This window comes from Simochromis diagramma, unplaced genomic scaffold, assembly GCF_900408965.1.
Source record: "Simochromis diagramma unplaced genomic scaffold, fSimDia1.1 OVJJ01000131.1, whole genome shotgun sequence".
Taxonomy (NCBI): Eukaryota; Metazoa; Chordata; class Actinopteri; order Cichliformes; family Cichlidae; genus Simochromis; species Simochromis diagramma.
Window position 1 is genome coordinate 6,378,082 of NW_024387200.1, and position 19,390 is coordinate 6,397,471.

Consider the following 19,390-nt stretch of genomic DNA (forward strand, 5'->3'; position numbering starts at 1 on the left):
ACTGTGCTCGACAGTTGGTACGAGTTGATTGTGCTAATATTATGTTTGGTTGTCTCCCAACATGGCCCTGTGCATGTTTGCAGTACAGCCAAACATCTTCACTTTGCTCTTACCTGTCCAAAGGACATTGTTGCACAAGTCTTTGCAAACCTAAGTCTTCCTGCCATCATTCTTTCCAGAAAGGAGGCTTTCTCCTGCGCATCTTTTCAAACAAACCATTCTTGTTCAGTCTTTTTCTAATTGTACTGTCTTGACAATTTTCCTCTTGTTAAAGCTTCTCACCTAGCCATATAACCCATCTCAGACTATTGGGCTTCTCATTCCTGATGTCTTACCTGAATGCTGCAGACCATCAAACTAATACATCTCTGCTTATAAAGGTGTGCACAGTTAGGTATTAAAGTGCATTTGATTAGGGGCACCTGGCTGCTCCTATGGAAGCATTGACAGTAATACAGTAATATGTAAAACTTCAACACTGAAAGGTGTTAAAGTTTCACATATGATTTGAAAGTCTTTAAATTTGTAGTTTGAGTTAAATAACCACAAAATACTGCAATAGTAGAATTTTTGTTATTAGTTGGTACATCCTTTTTTTTAACAATAATTGCCGTATTAAAGTTTTCATTATTTCCAGAGTTTCTTACTGTTAAATATTTGCCTGCGCTTTATTCTGACACAAACATTTTGCATTTTTTTAAAAACTCTTTTGTTTCCTCTGTTTATGCAGTGTACAAACTCACCCAACTGTTGTAATATAACAAACTCAATTTATTAATATTAAAAATAAATAATGCAATGTACTGTCTGTTGACAGTCAAGTGAAAGTAAATGCTTCTTTCACTGAGAAGTGGGCATAAATAGCCCGAGTCCTTGTATGTGTACTTGAACGTTAAAGCTGATTCTAAATACCAATATACCCGTCAGTCTCTGTATATACTACAACTACAATATGGCAACTAAGGACACCTTTATGGGTTCTCATTAAAATTATGCCTTGAGTTATTTAAAAATATGAGACTAAAAACTATTTTGGTATTCAAAACTGCCATTCTGCAAAATTAACGCAAAAACTTACCTCACGTAATTTTTTTGTTTATTTTCTCAGGAAAAAGAAAGCAAAGCCGGCCGGGCTTTGAAATAAACAGCTGACTTCTCTCAGGCCACAGCGAAGCCAAGACATGCTAAAAGTTCAACAAATGACACGTGAGGAATGCGAGACTTTGTGGTCATACATTAGATAAGGTAAAAAAATTAAATACTGCAAGAGTATGAAAAAAAAAAAGTTAATGCCTGATCATATAAAAATAAAAAAAGCCATAAAAATCAACGCGTCTCTATTATATAAAATGATTTATTAAACATGTTTAAAATGTGAATGACTTAAAACTTCTCACATTCGGGAATAAAAGACAAATTTAAAACAACACATTTACAAAAACACTGTACAATATACACATAAAAACCACTTAAAACCTTAAAAACAAAACCAAGGATAAAGTTCTGGTGCTGGTGACATTTTACACGCCTGACACATGTGACCAGCAGCTGATCTGTCGCCCTGGGAGAGCTTCAGTTTCTCATGAAAGGAGAGTGATGAGCGCATCCAGAAACTTGCTCCTGTCTTCAGTCTTCAGTTCAATTACTGCAGAAAGAAAAACACAGATAAGAAAGAAAAACATGCCAACAGGACAAATCATCCAGCAGCGTTCTGACATCCCGGGAGGAGTTTTTTTTTGCTTGCGATTTTTAAAATGATGGTGAACTGGATAAATATTTTAGATGGGAATGAGCAGAATATTCTATAAAATATTCTTTCACACATGAGACATGACAGATTAAACTAAAAATCCTGAGTAACAGCATCACAACTGACAGTTTGGGTGAGAATGGCAAGACAAACAGATTGCACATTAAACAAAGACTAGGCTGACACCTAGTGGCCACATTGCAGACATGCAAGAGCAAATTCACTGACTGTCTGCACAGCAGCAAAAAAACCAAACAAACAACACTTTACTGTGTCTTACTTGAAGTGTCAAAGTGGTCGTGAAGAGTCCTGGAGCTCGTGCTCTCTGCAGCTTTCTCAAATGCACGACCAAAGAAACTAAAAGGACAAAAACAAACGCAGAGGAGGAAATGAGGCAATATTGTTGTATACTGGTAGAAAAATGTGAAAAGGAAATAAATTAGAGCCACCAGTTGTTATTCGAGTCCCACTGTGTCATGCTCTGAACTGGAAAATATTCACGCCTTTATTTAATTGTGTCTGAAATATTATAATTCAGCATTTGCTCGTCTTCACAGAACCTGGAACGTCTGCAGGTTGTTCAGAATGCTGCTGCAAGGCTTCTAATTTATAACTCTTCTCACATATCACATACACAGGCCTCACATATCACATACACAGGGTCACCATTAACCTCAGAGACCACTTGAAGACTCTGGTTTTGACTTTTAGAGCATTGCATGGACAAAAATCAGCTCACATTGGTGAACTTTTATATCCGTACATCTCCAGCAGGCTCCGAGTTGTTGAGATTAGGTCCTGCCGAGATTTGTGGACTCTGATCTCTTTCAAAAAGCAGCTACTGAAAAACTTACTTCTTCTTGTCGGACGTCTCAGACTCTGGTGGGATTCCCACAACAATGACAGTTCCCTTCTCCACATCCTTGGGGGCAGCCATGACGAGCGGGAGCAGTTTGCAGCGTTTATTTCTCGTCTAATTGGCCAAGACACCGTGAGTGAAAGAGCAGAGAGACTTGAATAACTATGATTTCAGTGAACCTCCGTCTACATTGTGAATCAGTCCCGATCGCGTTCAGACACTCACCGAATGAACAAAAGCCTTCAGGAGGTACTTGCAGAGCAGCGTTAGCGCCATGGGCTTGGAGAACAGCTTCACGTCAGGTGTTCCCTACAAAGAGAGGATGTGAATAGGATATATGGCTAAAAAAATTGAAAGCATGCACATCTCAGGCATCCAAACACTCGCACCTCCATGAGGTAGCAGTAGAGGAAGGGTCCCTGCGACAGGATGAGGTTGGTGCAGATGCAGCTGGCGACCGTTTGCTGGATGGCAATCAGCTTCTTCTTCGCTAGCTCAATACCCGAATGCAGACGATCGATGTTGCTCCTGCACAGAGAAAACAAAAGAAAAAAAAAAGAAGAAGACATTTTTAAAGGAAATGTGAGCAAATTAAGTCTTTGAACAGTGAACTTAGTTTCCTTTGCACACCTAGAAAGGGCATCGAGAGCCTTGATGAAGTTGTCAGTCTCGCTGTCATCTTTCTCAGCACTCTCCAGCAAGGCAGCAGTAGCGTGCACCATGTCGCTGGCCAGGAAGCGGTTCTTAAAGCCGAAGTGAACGCCAAACGTCTGGATGCGGATGTCCTTCATACTGATGAAGAGGAGAAATGGGAGTAAAACAGGGAAAAGCAGACTGGATGAGGAGTCAGTGTTTGCCATTCAAATACATACCCGTATTTATTGGAGGACTCCTCAATGACGTCCCTCAGGTTTTCTTTGATCGACATATCCATGGAGTTAAATTTCTGACGCACTTGTTTCAGCGGCAGTCTGTAACACAAATTTTATTTCAAACAAATTCCAGCTCAACAAAAAGAGGAAGTTTGTTAACACACAAAGCATGGATTTGAAAGCACTTTACCCCATGTCTGCTAAAAACTCCTGGAGTTTCTTTTGGCCATTTAAGGTCCAGAGCTTGAAGCTGCAGGAAGTGTAACAGGAATTATAAATGCTCTCATACAGAGACCAGTGCTGGTAAAGGGTAAGACGAAGACTGAAGAGACAGTTAAGGCTCTGACTTTCAGTAATTTTTAGCAATTGTGTGGCAGAAATCAGGTGAAACATAAAGATCTGTAAAGGCAACAAGGCAGATGAGTTAAGGATACTCGTATTCAAAGGAGATCCTCATACAGTCGATGGAGAGCGAGTTCTCCTCATCCTCGTTTCGGTGGTTATGTCGGGAAACGTGTCGCTGCATAGTGGCGATGTCGGTTACATACTTCATACTAAAAAAGAAAAAAGAGAAGCGAGGCAGACAAAAAAATAACTCAGCAGAAATATAAAAGAAAAAAAAAGAGAGATCAGCAGTGATTTTAAAGAACAGTTTACACAAAGTTTCCTTGTATTTATATTTCAGACAGAACCCAAAGTGCAATGACTGGTAAATCTTTGAAATATTATATTTGAACAGTAAGGGTTAAAGGTAAAGTGGAAACCTGTGGTCTGAACCGTCACAATTTAAACCTCTTTTTGGATGCAGGTCACCAGCACAGTTCAGCATGAGGGGTGAAACACTGCTCATGATATAGCCAAGTGACATATCTGTGATATCCATTATTCCCGAACAACACATCCTTCAGCTGAGGCAACATCGTCCCCATTTCAGTAAGTCGGTGCTCAAGCACATTCTGCACGAGCATGGCTCCATCGCTAAAGAGTCCATGTGCTGAACTTGTCTGCTTCCAGTCCAATAATATCTCCAGGAGGGCCAATTTGTTAAGCAACTGATTTCTTTTTTATATATCAAGTAAGACAAGGAAAGCAATTTTCATGAGAATCTGCTGATGTTTTTTTTTTTTAACTTTAATATATTAAACTCAAACTGAGTCACGACACTCAAAGTGCACAGCATTGGGTCAAAATTTGGCACCTTATTTCGAGCCCTCATAACAGAGCCCCAAAAGAGCCCCTTTTGGGAAATTGGTTTATAATTGTTTTGATAATAGTTTTGTAAAACTGAGGGCATCCTTACTTTGTGATTTTATCATGAACCCACTGGTCTGTCAGCCCGATGATGGCCCACCTGCAAAGAAGAAGCAGTGCACATCTAACAGACCGTATAAACTGTATTTCAAGATTGTTTGCCATGAAAGATGACATCTCCTCAGAAAGCTCACCACAGCATATCCTTGGTATCTTTAGTCAAAACCCACGCAAGCTCAAAAAACATCATCGCAGCCTGACAGGAAAACAAATGAAAATTCCGGAGTTCATTCAGAAATTCAGGTAACATTAATGTTCTTATATTACTTATGTGAGGTTGTCAAAACTCACCGAGGTGCCGTGATATTCATACTGCTCATAGTCAAACAGGATTTCCCTCCTGTGAAATTAATGAAAGGTAAGCATGCATTCAACTATTGTGCTGTGCACAGAAAGAACCAAACAACTAAGTAAAAACACTTCACCTTCGAGCCTCCCACTCCCTCTTGGCTCGCTGCCTTTCAATTCTCCTTTCGACAGCCCCCTGCAAACACAGGACCACAGCCCCAATGTAATAGCCTTTACAGTTCACGCTACCAGTTCATCCCTGCGGGCAGCACCGACTCAGTTTAATACGTACCTCATCAAATCTTCTGCGTTTCCCAGACGGCTCTGAGCCTTCATCGCTCTCATTTCCAGAGTCTTCTCCTTCCTCATCTTCATCTCGAAAGATATCGTCATACGACGGCACGCTGAGGTCGTCATCCTGTTTGATGAGCAGCTTAATCTGTTGAGCAGAAGACAGAGAGTTAATGTAACGCTCACTTCCACAAACAAGTGGGAGTATTGTTAATCTTGAACTTCAGGTGCAAATGGATCATTGTTTACAGTGAAATGCATAAAGATAATGAACTATTTGATGTTTTGTACCAGATTGCAAATACAGTACAGCACAATAACACAAGAGTACTTCCATCTGTAGTTCTGATGGACAAAAAGGAGACTTTATCTACATATTTAAAGGCCCCTACGCTAACTTTGCCCGCTGGACATTATCAGTCACAGAAATTAAGAAAAATCTTATACCTAACTAGCTAGGCACTTCACCGGCATGCTGGAGAGAATGTGGAGCAAAAATGGTCGATTCATGTATTTTGGACTTATTTTAACAACAAGTATTTCTAAAGTTTTGGACTTTGATGCTTGTAAAGGTTTTACAATTTTTTATCTTGCCTATTCCCCTGTGGACTAAGCAATGGTGACAAACACCTGAAGAGCCTGGCTCTACAGGCAAAGTAGTGGTTAATATTGTTAAACACACACATACCAGTGGACAGATTATACACAGCGCCAAATAGAATTGGAGGAAATGTGCGTGTTGTTATTTGGCTCTTGAGACAAACTGATGAGACTGATGATGTGAGAAGATGTTTTTTAAATTCACATATACAGAACTGTTTTTTCCCCCTTCTGCTTTAAAATAATGCATCAACTTGGCCCTTCTTTTTTCTTACACTCCAAACGGCTCCACTATCATGCTCCCTATCATGGTCATCGTGGTTCGAAACCTCATTTTTACGTCCCCTTTAGCTGTAGGGTCGAGCATTGCATCCGCATCCTCATCAAACTTCTGCCACTGAGCTGAGTCTTACAGGCCTGACACCATCTGATCCTTCTCTTCTCAGACTTCATGCCTTGAGTGAATCCCTGTGCTACTCTGAGGCTCTGTGGGGTAGACCCTAGCCTGTGAACCTATGTGAACTTATTAGTGGGGATATAGCCCGAATTAGCAAACCATTGCACATCACCTGGGTATCATTGTAGACATTGACCACATCTACAGGCCGGTGAGTGTCACAGATGAAGAAGATGGAGTCATCATCTGGCTGCAGCATCTCAAGGAGGTCAACATTTGCTCCGCAGTTGATGAGAACAAAGTATCGAAACTGCAGCACAAAAATCAGTCAACACAATACATAAGGTTCAGTGTTTACCGTCATATATTCATGTGCAGGCTCAGAGTAGTGTACTACAAAGCTTTCCACTTCAGGTTCTCAAGCAGAAACGCATAAAAAAAGCAAAGGTTTCCATGGTGATCTCAAAAAGCTAAAAGCACCTTCATACTGGCTTGAAATAACGTGTTAACGTCAATCTCGCTTTACAGCACAGCCTTCTGGTCTTATTTAAGTATACCTGCTCTTTGTGTTCAAGGAAGGCAGTGCCAAGGTCCTGCCAGCCTGTAACTGGCACAAGTGTATACTGGATCTGGTCACAGTGAAACAAGGCCTAGTGAAGACACAAACAATCAGTGTTTACATCAGCTTATAATTACTGTGAACACAGTAAAAGTAAAAAAAAAAAAAAAGCTCCATAAACCGCAACAGCACTTACTGAAACCTACTGTCAGTACTTTTAAATATTCTCAGTTAATGCATGAACAGATGGTAACCTCCCCATTATGACAGTACGGGTGGGTGTCCGAAAGTCCATAATAACTGGAAGTATTTAATCAGCATGCTCTCTGTTTACCCTCTACAATGACCTTAGTTTAAGAGCGCAAATGTTCGTCATCATGCACAAAAGCCACTAGAACAAGAGAGGCAAAACAACAGTGGAAAAACAGTCAAAAACTGTGCACGCAAAGGCTACAGGAGCTGCCGCTTGCTAACATTTTATTGTCTTACCTGCAGTATTTTACAGGCGCAGAGAGCGTCAATGTCTGGTGCCACCAGGAGCACGACTCTCTGTAAGTAGCACGAGAAGGTTTATAATGTAAGCGATTTCAGTTTGCGATTTCAGATGTTAAGTTTCCTAGCTGCTAGGCAATGTTGGCTAATGTTAGAGTTAGCCTTACCTGGTTGGCGACAACTTCATAAAAATCTTTTCTTATGTCCGCGATGAACATTTTCAGAGAAGTCAGTCGATTAAAACTATTAAAATAAGACGAGCCTAATCGAATCACCCTGAGGTGGCATAAACTGCGGGTTATTTTGGCTTGCTGTCAGGCTCGGAGCTTTGACAATACATACACAGCGATGCCGCTCTGTTCCCTGTTGGAAATGTGGCGCCAAATCTACACGTCACTCCCGACCAATCAGATAGAAGAAAATCAGCAACGTCAAACGCTGGAAGTCCCGCCTACCAGGTTGAGGAAACAAAGCAGTACTGGAACTAAAAAGAGCTGAAATAAAGTTATAGCTTTATTTATATCGATTTTGAAATATTTATTAATTTATTTAAATGTCATAACGATGTTTTTATAATATGTGTAAACTCCTCCTTAAACTTTATTAAGAACACAATATTATTTTAACATTAGTGTTTACATTTATATTACCTGAATGGTGAATTTATAATAATATAAACAATTATAGATGGTAACCTCTCTCTACCTCTATATTTTGGAGAAAGATCTAATCAGTTTTCTGTGTGTCAGAATGATTATTTTGTTTATTCCCTGACTGCAAAGACATAGGAAAACAATTTAATAAAAAACACAAAAACCTCACAGAGTTAACTATGATTTCTGTACCATACTGTTTTAAGTCTAACTGTAAAAATGCTAAAACAATGACTTATGCACACACTTCACACATTCACAAAATTGTAGTTTTCCACCGTGTGGTTACAATAACAGAAATTGTGTGAATTTATATGAGAGGTTCACTTAACCAAGTATAAATGTATTCATGTAAACCTGGAGCGCAGTAGTGACACACACTTTACAAGTATGTACTATTAAAGATGTTTTCATTGGCATAGCTATAAAAGTGGTATTAATCACACATTTTTAGACTTTAATAATAAAAGCTGTTATAGACTGAAATTTTAAAAAGTACTTGATTTAGATTAAAACATATTGGAAAGGATTTTGCCCAACCCCTTTCCACTTGAATAGTATATAAATGTATCTCATGAGCTTGTCTGGCAAAAGGCCTTGAAAGAAAACTTCTCCCGCAAACTCACAAAACAAGTTGAACTGAATTCTATTATTTAAAAAAAGGTGCGTTCAATTGTTTATTTGTGTCACCACCTGAATCTGATTTACACACCCTAACGTCTGCTAAACTATCCACCCACCAACTGTCCATTACCCTGCGAAGTCATTACTTGAAATACATTAAAATAATTTCCAGCAGAACTACATGCTTCAGTTTGATTATAATAGGTGAAAAACTACAAAAAGAGAGGTGGCACAGGTTACAGTTTTGATTAGAGGTTTAAAAATCTGAATTATTACCACACACAATATGTAAATACATACAATGTCCGGGAGATTACCTCCCAATACATCATCTACAAATACTGGTGCGCCATAATTTGATATGCACATGCGTTTTAACCTCATTTATTAATCATCCATCATCACATACAAACTCAAAACCAGGACTGCTGACTCCAAAGAAAACATGGAAAGGACAAGAGATCATTCAGTGTCATGGGGAGATTCATTAAAAGCATCACAACACAAACAGCACATAAGCAGAATGAGCTGTACGATCATGGCATGAACAAAGCAAACAGGAAAGTCTCAGCAGAATCCCCCAACATCACTCTGAATGCCCTGAAATTACATAAATTAATAGAATGGATGGAGGCAAAAAAAAATGTGTGAAACATGCATGATTTTATGAAAAAGCAGCAGCCTAATGACCTTTTTTTTTTTTGCCTTAAAGGGACAGTTCACCCCAAAAATCGAACTTACAGATTTTTCCTTGTTTATTCATCAAGACAATTCTAGTACGAGTTGGTCAGATCGGGAGAAATCAGCTGTAGAAATGTTTTTGCCTTTAGGGTGCTTGAATCCTGTTTCTTAGAGTTCCTCAAAATACATTTTAAAATTCAGATTTTTCTCTTTTACTATGGACATTTAGCTCCATTTTATTTAAGATTATAGACAGCACTACAGGCCGGAGGAAAAATTTGTATGTCCGACTTCAGGGTGAGTCATACCTTCAAAGTTTACCCACAACTTTGCTCCCATTTTCATCCTAATCACTTCTAAAGTTACAAATATTAAAAATTCAAGTAAACTCCTGCATTCCCCAAAAAGTAAACAAGTACCCCCAAAACATCTGTCAAAGAAATTCAGATACGATTTCTCTCCTCGTCTCATTTTTTAAAAAAAATTTGACATTATCCACACACGTCTTCACTTTTGACTCCACCAACAATTAATCCACTGAGTAAAAGGAAATGACACGTTTCTTTCTGAGGTTAAAAAAAAATAAAAAAAGCAGCATGCCATATTCACTGTGTAGTTTGTTTACAAGTGAATACACTGGAAACAATCAAACAAACAAAACGTAGATTCAGGAAGGAAAAAAAAAAAAAAAAAAAGGTTACATGACAGAGAGCATACACCATAACATGCAGCATACACTTCATTCATGAACTGAGAGGAACATAGTAAACAAAGGCACAAAAATTATCTGCTTTCTTTATGCCAAGTTTGGTCTGTAACCACTGAGATCCAGCTGCTTTTATGCTTGGGTTAACCGTGCAAAACTTTGGCCGGTTCAACACACAAACAGAAAAAAATATACATTAAATAAATAAAAACTCAAAATACGCCCAAACCACAAATTGTAGCGTTAAATGTCTCAGATTACGATCGATGAGTTTACATGCTGGAGAGAAAAACCTGGCCAGCAGGAGCACTGGGAGGGTAGCACCATCGCCTGGAGAGGTTAAAACAGTACCTACAGTACCCCATCTACAGTAAGCCTGAGAAGACTCGTTTAACTCGCTTTACAGTTACGGTGACTTGGAATAACGTGATTGGCTGAGCTGTCCTGTTACACCAGAGATGATTTTATCATTTAAAGCAAAGCAGGCACTGGAAAAACTGAGAAGCATAAAGCAGCACTGCTACATCAGGATGTTAATATCGTGGAGGACTTTTTACAGAGAAGTTTGTTTTTTTTTAAATCAATAAATGGAAACATTGAACATATATTATAGGAAGACAGAAAGTTTTAAAGCATTCGATAAAGTAAAAATAAATAAGCGTGATCAATGTGTTTACGTGAACTTGGCTTTAAATGCAAGAGGAGTGCTTAGTTGTTTGCACTCCTGAAAGTTCATTTAACAGAATCACTTGGAGGTGTTATATACTTTTAATCACTAAACCCAATATATGCTCAAAACCAAAACAAATACTGTTTTCCTCTGTGCCACAGAGCTTCACTGCTGTCCAAAAACTACTGGAATGTTATATGTGTATTCATCCGCAGCTGAAAATAGTCCCTATTAATTGCACTTTTGTTTTAACAACAGTGCTCAGCAATTTAAGAAGGTTTTACTTATAAAGTATTGACTTTTTTTTCAAAGTTTTATATCATCAAAGCATCAAAACACCACAGAAAAGATGGGAAAGTCAAAGTAATATTTAACTCGTTGTTAGCTATGATTTAATCATGGGACCAGCCAACATCAAGCCAGGCTGTTTAAACTGAAAGGCTATTGCTGCCACTGCACTTTATGGCAGCATAAAGTTAATTTCACATTCTTAATTTGCAGGTATAACAAAGACAATCCTGTGTCTTTACCCAATTCCTTATCAAAAACAACAAAAATGTTACCACAGTGTTGTGATATGCTATAACAGGCATCATGACAGATGCAGTTTTACCCAGTAACCCCAAGAGAGACATGGTCTGGTGGTCAGTAGCATCTAAGCTCAAAAGGTTCCATTACACTGGATCACTTAATCACATCTTACTGTCTGTGTCATCATGTCATAACATGTTTCTCTGAGGTTTTACTAGGTGTGTTTGTGCTATTTGGATCTGTGAACAGACAGGACAGTCAAGGACTTTGACCCCTAACAAGCTGATGTTTGCTCCCAGTGTTTGTTTAAGCCTGAGCCAGCTCCAAAACCACAAAGACTGAAACAGATGGTGAAAAATCCTCAGGCATTGAGTTTCGATTCTTCTCACCAGAGGAGGCGTCTATGCACAGTAATGAACCTCAGAGTGCGGTTAGCTTCCCTTTAAGCCTCAATCCTGCTTCTTTACAAAGTTGCAAGTTTACAAAACAATCACAAAGTGATTCTCACATGAGAAACTCTTTCACAGCAGCTGAGCCAGAGACTGATGAGTGGTGGACTGTTTGTACAGTGGCTGTGTAGCTAACCTGCTCAGCTGTTGTGAGTAAAGTATGTGATCTATAGGCACAATACACAGAGTGTGCAGAGCTGGGCTGGAGAACAGCATCATGATAATGAGATATCCCATCTGTACCCAGCAAACATTTCAATACTGAATAACTGTCACAGCGGAATTTTCAGACATCAAGTCACAGTTGGAAAAATACATGAGGTTACCGGACATCATTGTTAGACTTTCTGGTAAGAGAAACCTTGTGTTCAAGATTTTTTTTCCCCATTATCTCCTTATTGATGAGAATAAAACAAAAAAGTGTCTCGAGAGGAGGAATCAGGAGAAAAAATAATCATGTCGTGTGACCTCTTTCTTTTCCTGAGCGTTCCTGAGTCTATGACACTGACATCGAGGACAGGGAGGAGATAATTGTAAAAGTTCAATGCATAAAGTTCACTGTGCCACAAATGAAATACAGTTTAGATGCAGAAAACTGTAAAAATATCAAGTGTTTTTGCAGTAACCCGATTTGTTATTCCTCACTTTACAAGAGGCTGTCTGACCTTGCCTCTATTCTGCGTTGAGACAACACTGACATACGTCTGTCTACGGTTTAGTTTTTGTGGTCGTACTGCGACCTCTTTTGACCTGGGAGATATCATCTGGGTTTCGACCATGTTTGCTGGGTAATTACGGGACTAGAAAGACACCTGCTAATGTGCTAGTGTAGCTCTCAAGGGTTTCAGAAACAATGTAGGAGAAAATTTGAATCGGTAATTGATGCAAATTCATTCCAGAAAAGAAACTGTGTATCATGTCTCCCTCTACAAAAAGAAAACCCAGAGAATACATAGACAATGATTAATGATTAACTTAAATACCGATATGCTGCCCAGCCCTAAAGAGTGAAAAAAACAGTATTACATGGATTACTGTGCAACTCAGTTTAAATGACACCAGCAAAGAGGAAAATGCAGTTACAGCTTTTCTACATGGGCAGGATGTAGGTGGAGTTGGCCAGCTTGCGCTCCTGTGCGGCAGGAACAGTCTCTCTGTGACGCAGAGGTCTGTGGCAGTCTGGGTCCCGAAGGGGAGGGTAGTGCTGCCTGTAGCACAGCCAGGCGAAGGCGAGACCCAGCAGAGACCCCACCAGCACATCTGCATAAAGGAGACACATAACAACACGGATAAGAACTTTTGCTAAATTAGTCCCTTATTTACATTATGCACTATTATACACTATTTATGGGTTGGGTTTTTTTGTTGGGGTTTTTTTTTTTAAGGGAAAATGGACATAACTAACACAAGCACCTGGGTTCATCATGCAAATGTGATAAGTTATCCAAACCTACCTGGCCCTGTGTGAAAAATTCATTGCCCGTAAACCTAAATTGCCACCCTTCACAGCAAGAACTGCAATCAAACATGTATGATAACTGACAATGAGTCTTTCACATTGCTGTGGAGGTGATGTGCCCCACTCTTCTATGGAGAATTGTAATTAAGTCATATTGAAGGGTTTTCAATGATGAGGAGCCTGTTTAAGGTCATGCGACAGATGTGAATCAGTTTTAATCCAGATTCTGAGTAGGTCATTCCAAAACCTTCCCTTTTTCATATTTTCTGATAGAGAGCAGAATTCATGCTTCCATCAGTTGCAACAAGTTGTGAAGGTCCTGACGCAGCCCCAGACCATCACACTACCACCACCATGTTTAACTGTTGTTATGACGTTCTTTTTACTAAATGCTCTGTTAGTTTTATTCAAGATTTAATGGGACTCAAAAATGTCAAAATCACGACTGTCACAGAATATTTTCACATAAATCTTGGGGATCATCAAGAAGTGTTTTTGGCAAATGTGAGACGAGACTTTGTGTCCTTTTTGGTCAGCGTTGGTTTTCTCCTTGCCAGAGACATCCTTAGATGTTTTTCTGGGTTCTTTTGTGACCTTCTTCAATGAGTCATTGATGCAATCTTGGAGTAATTTTGGTAGGCTGGCCACTCCTGGGAAGGTTCACCACTGTTCACCAAGTTAATTCATAACTTAACAAGGGGCTAATTACGTTTTCGCATACAGACAGCTAAGTCTGGATAACCTTTGCCTTCATAAATAAAAGCGTTTGATAGAGATTTGTCTTTAAAATAGTACCCAAAATTTGTCAGCTGAAAAAGCCAACTACTTATTTTGCAGTGTTCAGACCAAGAAAATTTAACAGACCTTGCCAGTGGTGTTTGTAGTCGCAGGTTCTGGAGAGGGCGATCACAGCTGCAATGAGCAAAGGAGTGAGGAAGGCACACAGCCGCCACGCTCGGCCTTGGCCTGCTGCTGTGAAGCAGCGCAACTTTCCTGCAATGTAGAGCGCTGTGAAGCCCAAACCTGCAAAGGCAACTGCAACCAAAGAGAAAGAAACGGAAGGGATGAAATAGAGCCAGAGGAAGTTTTATGCCACAAAATGGGAAATCAGAGCTGAAATTATAGCACTGCGCTGAATCCCCACCAGTTAATGATGTGGTCTGCACTACTCTGCAATTAAGAGGCTGAAAAATCTCATACAGTTCCTATTCTTGAAAGGGCAGAGAGACTTCGGCTGCGGAAGTCTACCTCACTGAGATGTGTAGTTGCATTTCTGATTTTTTTTTATGTTCATAGATTTAAGGCAGTACTATAACTCAAGCATGAGTCTAACAATGAAATAAGAGCCTAAAGGCTATTACACACTTGGATACATGTGCATTGAGATATACGCCCCCCTGCCTCACTCTGTGCCTCCATTTACTTTTCTTGTTGCCTGCTGATGAAAATGTACCAGCTCTGCAGCCATAATTGACCATAACAGCCTCTTACAGGAAGAATGCCCGCTGGGAAAGCTCTTTCTGCCTTCCATGATGACATCTGAGTCACCACTGCATCGCAGCTCCAGATTCATCTGACCGTCTGGGAAACAGCGGTAGAAGAAGTCTGGTCGTGGCCTGAGGATGTGACACAGAATGAACATGGAGGACAAATGTGGAGCTTCTGGTTAAAGTTCAATGTGCTATGTAATGTAACATGCTTACCTTCCAACTACAAGTTTGATGACATTGGTGAAAACCCCGTTCAGCACTAGAGTCAGAGTCACAGCTGGATGACAGGGGGAAACAGAACTGAATCATGAAAAAGATAAATCAACTCAAAAAGCCAGCCCACACATTTAAATGCGACAAACCAAAACGCTCTTTTGCACGAGTTTCCTACCCAGTGAGGCTTCCTTCAGATCACCACGCTCCGACTTATTCAGGAAGGTGAAAGCCAGGATTACAATCAGCGGGGTGCAAACCGCCACACTCTGTAACAGATCAACAAAAGAGGAGATCATAACAATAATAATTGTAAATCCTCTCCATCTGAGACTGGACACACACACACAAAACTCTCCACAGATTCAATATTAAAATGTTTAACGTTACAGCAGTGAAAAGCACATTTACAGCCTCTATGGAAAGTTTACCCCTTTAACAACACCTGCTGTATGGTGGGTGATTTACTTATAAATAAATATGCTTACTGGTAGAATTTAAAAACGTGGGGCTGTTTTTGGGTAATTAAACTAGATTTCTCCATAGTTTTATTTTTTTTTTGCTGCTGGGACCTTTTAGACCATTTTCAAAATCATATTATTGGACATATCAAATACCCCATTGTGCAGTACAGCTTTCGTCCTATGCTGATGTTTTATGACTCCTAAAACTTTCAGGATAATAGACCAGCCATTTTTAAGGAAATCAAGACTGGTTAAACTGGGTAAACTTATTTCTTCTCCACACTCCACGCCTCTAAAATTTTTGAGCCAGTTTATCAAACGTCTCAAAACTCCCCTCTGGAGTCACAGGGGGACTTTACGATTTTGTCCACGTGTTGGACTTGTTTCAAATGATTTCCCCTGTGAGAGCTCAGTCACACTCAGTAAATATTAACTCTACGTCATCAGAACAAACAACAACTGTAAACAAAAGATTTTCATGATCATATAGCTACGTTCTTGATGTGCATTAAAACATATCCAAACTAAAAAGACAAGATGTTCATTTAATATGTAAATTAACCATCATGCGGTTTAATTTTAAAGCTAATAAAAATCCAGAGAGTTATGATATATTATGAATATTTTTTCTCACAGAAATATGAACTTATGGGAGTTAAGGTCCTAAAAAGAAACTTTACAATGATCCTACAAAACAGCAGAAAGTTAACGTGTTCCAATAAAGTACAAAAATGACCAGAGGGATTTTATTTATTCCAGTTTATCAAACAGCTATACTCACAAACATAAGAGAGGTGGGTACATGGTCCCTCTCCACGCGGTGGAATTTATACAGCCACATCTCCTCTGCCTGGATCTCACGGTAGAAAGGAGGAAGCTGCTCCGTCACACTGAGCAAAGCACAAATGGTGTTAAGGTGGTGTTTGCCCACAATAAAACAAAATGCTTGCATTCAGATGTTGTGCCTGTCCCAGGGATAACTTACAGGAACACCACCAACAGCGCCAGCCGGATGGAAATTTCCGACAGGAAACCACGCAGCAGCCTCCTCTTCATTTTGTTTCTCGGAGTGGACGTCAGTCAACAGCAAACATCTTCACTCCACCATCTTTTAACTTAACTGGGACTAAAGACAATGGAGAGCTGAGTTTTAGTTTTACTTTAATTTAGACGTTGAAAGAAAAACAATGTAACCTAAATAGATGAGAAGATTATTGATTTTTTTTTCAAATAGTTTCAGTGATTTATGCAAAATACTTTAGTTACAAGTATGTGCATTACAAACAGCTGAAGTTATTCTGCTTTATTCTGTTGAGGTGGTTCAGTTATTTCCTGGGCACCTCCTGGTGATACTGGTTAATATTTTGGGCTGTAAGTCTAGTTTTAACCTTAACATCTACAGCCAATCACCTGCCTCCATCTCCCCAAATTTCCTTGACTACACCCATGAAAATTCCTTTGAAGTATTTCTCTTTTCCTCCTGCATGGCAGCTACATCTTCAACATCCTTTGTCCAGTATGTTCACTATTCCTCCTCTGCAAATGCCCAAATCATCTCGGCCTAACCCCTAACTTTATCTCCAAACACTCAACCTGAGTTGCCCCTCTGATGTACTCATTTCTAATCCATTCCATCACTCCCAATAAAAATCTTAACAACTCTACCACCTCCAGTTCAACCACCCGTCGTTTGAAATTAAGTTAAAAGATAACCCCGTTTACCAAAATGAGGGCATGAAACGTCACACGAAAGGTAACAATTCCAAGTTTCTCAAAATAATCCCCATTAAAGCAAAGCTACTTACATTATTTATACATCCTATATACAGAAAAACAGCAAATATAAATGCTGTACTACAGTCAATATATGGAGCCCACTAAGTCCTGTAAGGTGATATGTTTTTATCTTATTACTTGTTTGATTAAGATAATCACTTGCTCGAAGAGATAAATAACTTGTTTGCACAAGATAAAAACCGTTGTGTAACTTGTGTCCACAATAAAATGCTCTCATAAGCCAAATAACTTGATTTGCACAAGGTTAAAAACAACTCTATCTTAAGGGACTCCATAAAAATGGGGTGTATGTAAAATGATCTTGACACTTAACATCTGGTGTTGGTCTAAAGGAGGAGAAAATAATCTTGTAATCTTAATAAATACATGAGTGCACCATTCATTTGAAATCACAGGCAAAACGATGTCAAATGCGCCTGTTTGAGCTTATTATTTAAAAAAAATGCAAAAAATAAAATAAAATTGATAAAATTACACATCGTATGTTCGCACAGATAAATACAGGTAAAGATAAAAAGGCAGTTTACATCAGTATTTAAACTGACCACGTCTAAAATCTGGCATAAAGGCCAACATGCTGCACCTGTGCCCTCCACTTCCAGATGCTCTATATATTAAAGAGGTTCCATTTGACCGGATATAACATAAACGCATTGAATTATGATCAGTGCCGTCGGTACAGAGGAAAATGATTATTTAAGTGATCTGTACAAAGTATACGTTAGCAGACTAAGCTAAGCTAAGCTAGCAACATCTGTCACCATAGACATCTGGCCGATTTCCGCGTTGTCAAGCAAATTGACAAAAATTAACACTACTAACCTTAAACCGGAAGCTGTTCTTTACCTCTTTATCCTCATAGTTTAATCTTCTTGTAACATAAAGCAGGCCCCTAACTCTTCTGTGTCTACCGAAGGTGTAAGTCGCGCATTCTTAGATTTGAGAGAAACAGGGATGTCACGGAGGAGGAGGAGAAGAAGGAGCGCTGCGTGAAGCTAACGAACACCGCACGCGCGTCTGGTGTGAGCTGTCAAAATAAAAGCCTTAAAAATTAAAGTGTTAAGTTAAATGCGGCTCAAAGTCCCGTCGTACTCCAGATAGATAGATAGATAGATAGATAGATAGATAGATAGTATGAAGATATATTTTAAAAAAAGCGAGTTGTAGTGAAGAATTGCGATTGTGTAGTTTACTGTGTACATTTTTTAAAAAGTATATTAAAAAGATGGCCAGCAATTATAAAACTGAGGTATGGTGACAGTTTATTACTTTTTCCCCTGTGTGTTATTTAGTAACATGTGATTTTTAATCAAGGTATAAAAGTGTTAATTCAGTAATTTTCGATGGACAATTATTTTTTGCTGTTTTTGTTTTGGGGGTGTTTTTAAAAAAATATTTTTCGTTTACTTTTTTTCGGGTGGGGGGGTTGTAATGTACTCATGATATAAATGCTTCACGGTGATCCACGTTCGTTCCAAAGGAGAAAAAACATTTGCTTGATGTTTTGTAAACCGGAAGTTGTCGTAGATCAGTTTTTCCTGCTTGACACGTGGGATGCAAGAAGCCACGTCACGTTACGAATGGCCACCTAGAGGTTACAGAAGATGTCTGCATGATTTATTCCCTAAATGTTTGTTTCTTTACTGCTGCGTCTTCGTAAAATATTTCACTTTTTGCATAAGTTTAGCTCCACTTATTAAATACTCATCCATTCAAAGCTTCCCAGTTTATATTTCTAGGATTTTTATGTGTTTTGCCTGTTAATATGTTTTTACCGCACATTGAGGTAGGAGAAATAGAATTTCACTCATTGTATGGTTGACCAGTTACCAAGAAGGTAAAGTTCATTAAAATACACACTTATAAATAATTGCCCCGATAATTCTCCAGAGCAAGATTAATATAAGTAAATAAAACTAAACAGAAACTTAATACTAGGTGTAAACTAAAAATGTTTTTATTAACTGAAATAAATATAAAAAATAGAATTTTGGGAAAGATGAAAACGATACTGCATCCTTACAAAACAAAATAAAAATGCTAAGGAAATGTCATGAATTTTTGGTCTTTGTGACTTAAATCTTGTTATCAGGCACCAGCCTGATTAGGGTTGATTGAGACTCTATATATGTATATAACTGAGAGGCTTAAATCTGCCCCTTACAAACACTCCAGTCTGGGTCTTCATATCAGGTACACAGAACCTTAGATGAATAATGACAAATTTGCCAAAA

General features: G+C 38.9%; 2 protein-coding genes across 3 annotated transcripts; both read right to left on the minus strand.

Annotated features, from left to right (window-relative positions):
* Window positions 1-1,523: 1,523 nt before the first annotated feature.
* cdc45 (CDC45 cell division cycle 45 homolog (S. cerevisiae)) lies at window positions 1,524-7,637 on the minus strand. The gene is made up of 18 exons (XM_040050775.1): window positions 7,587-7,637; window positions 7,417-7,476; window positions 6,926-7,018; window positions 6,541-6,678; window positions 5,373-5,519; window positions 5,218-5,276; window positions 5,084-5,132; window positions 4,927-4,988; window positions 4,782-4,832; window positions 3,916-4,035; window positions 3,672-3,803; window positions 3,482-3,580; window positions 3,240-3,401; window positions 2,999-3,137; window positions 2,835-2,918; window positions 2,605-2,723; window positions 2,031-2,107; window positions 1,524-1,645 (listed from the first exon to the last, which is right to left on the minus strand). Exons 1-18 carry the CDS (start codon window positions 7,635-7,637, stop codon window positions 1,581-1,583), a joined length of 1,707 nt encoding a protein of 568 aa, XP_039906709.1. The 3' UTR covers window positions 1,524-1,580.
* Window positions 7,638-8,932: 1,295 nt separating this feature from the next.
* Window positions 8,933-18,152, minus strand: plpp5 (phospholipid phosphatase 5). 2 transcript variants are annotated; one of them, XM_040050777.1, is made up of 8 exons: window positions 18,003-18,152; window positions 16,345-16,485; window positions 16,141-16,249; window positions 15,074-15,164; window positions 14,896-14,959; window positions 14,684-14,808; window positions 14,057-14,227; window positions 8,933-12,993 (listed from the first exon to the last, which is right to left on the minus strand). In XM_040050777.1, exons 2-8 carry the CDS (start codon window positions 16,413-16,415, stop codon window positions 12,824-12,826), a joined length of 801 nt encoding a protein of 266 aa, XP_039906711.1. In that variant the 5' UTR covers window positions 16,416-16,485; window positions 18,003-18,152; the 3' UTR covers window positions 8,933-12,823. The 2 variants fall into 2 exon arrangements, with proteins under 2 accessions (XP_039906711.1, XP_039906710.1); XM_040050776.1 differs by having other exon boundaries at window positions 17,979-18,152.
* Window positions 18,153-19,390: the final 1,238 nt, after the last annotated feature.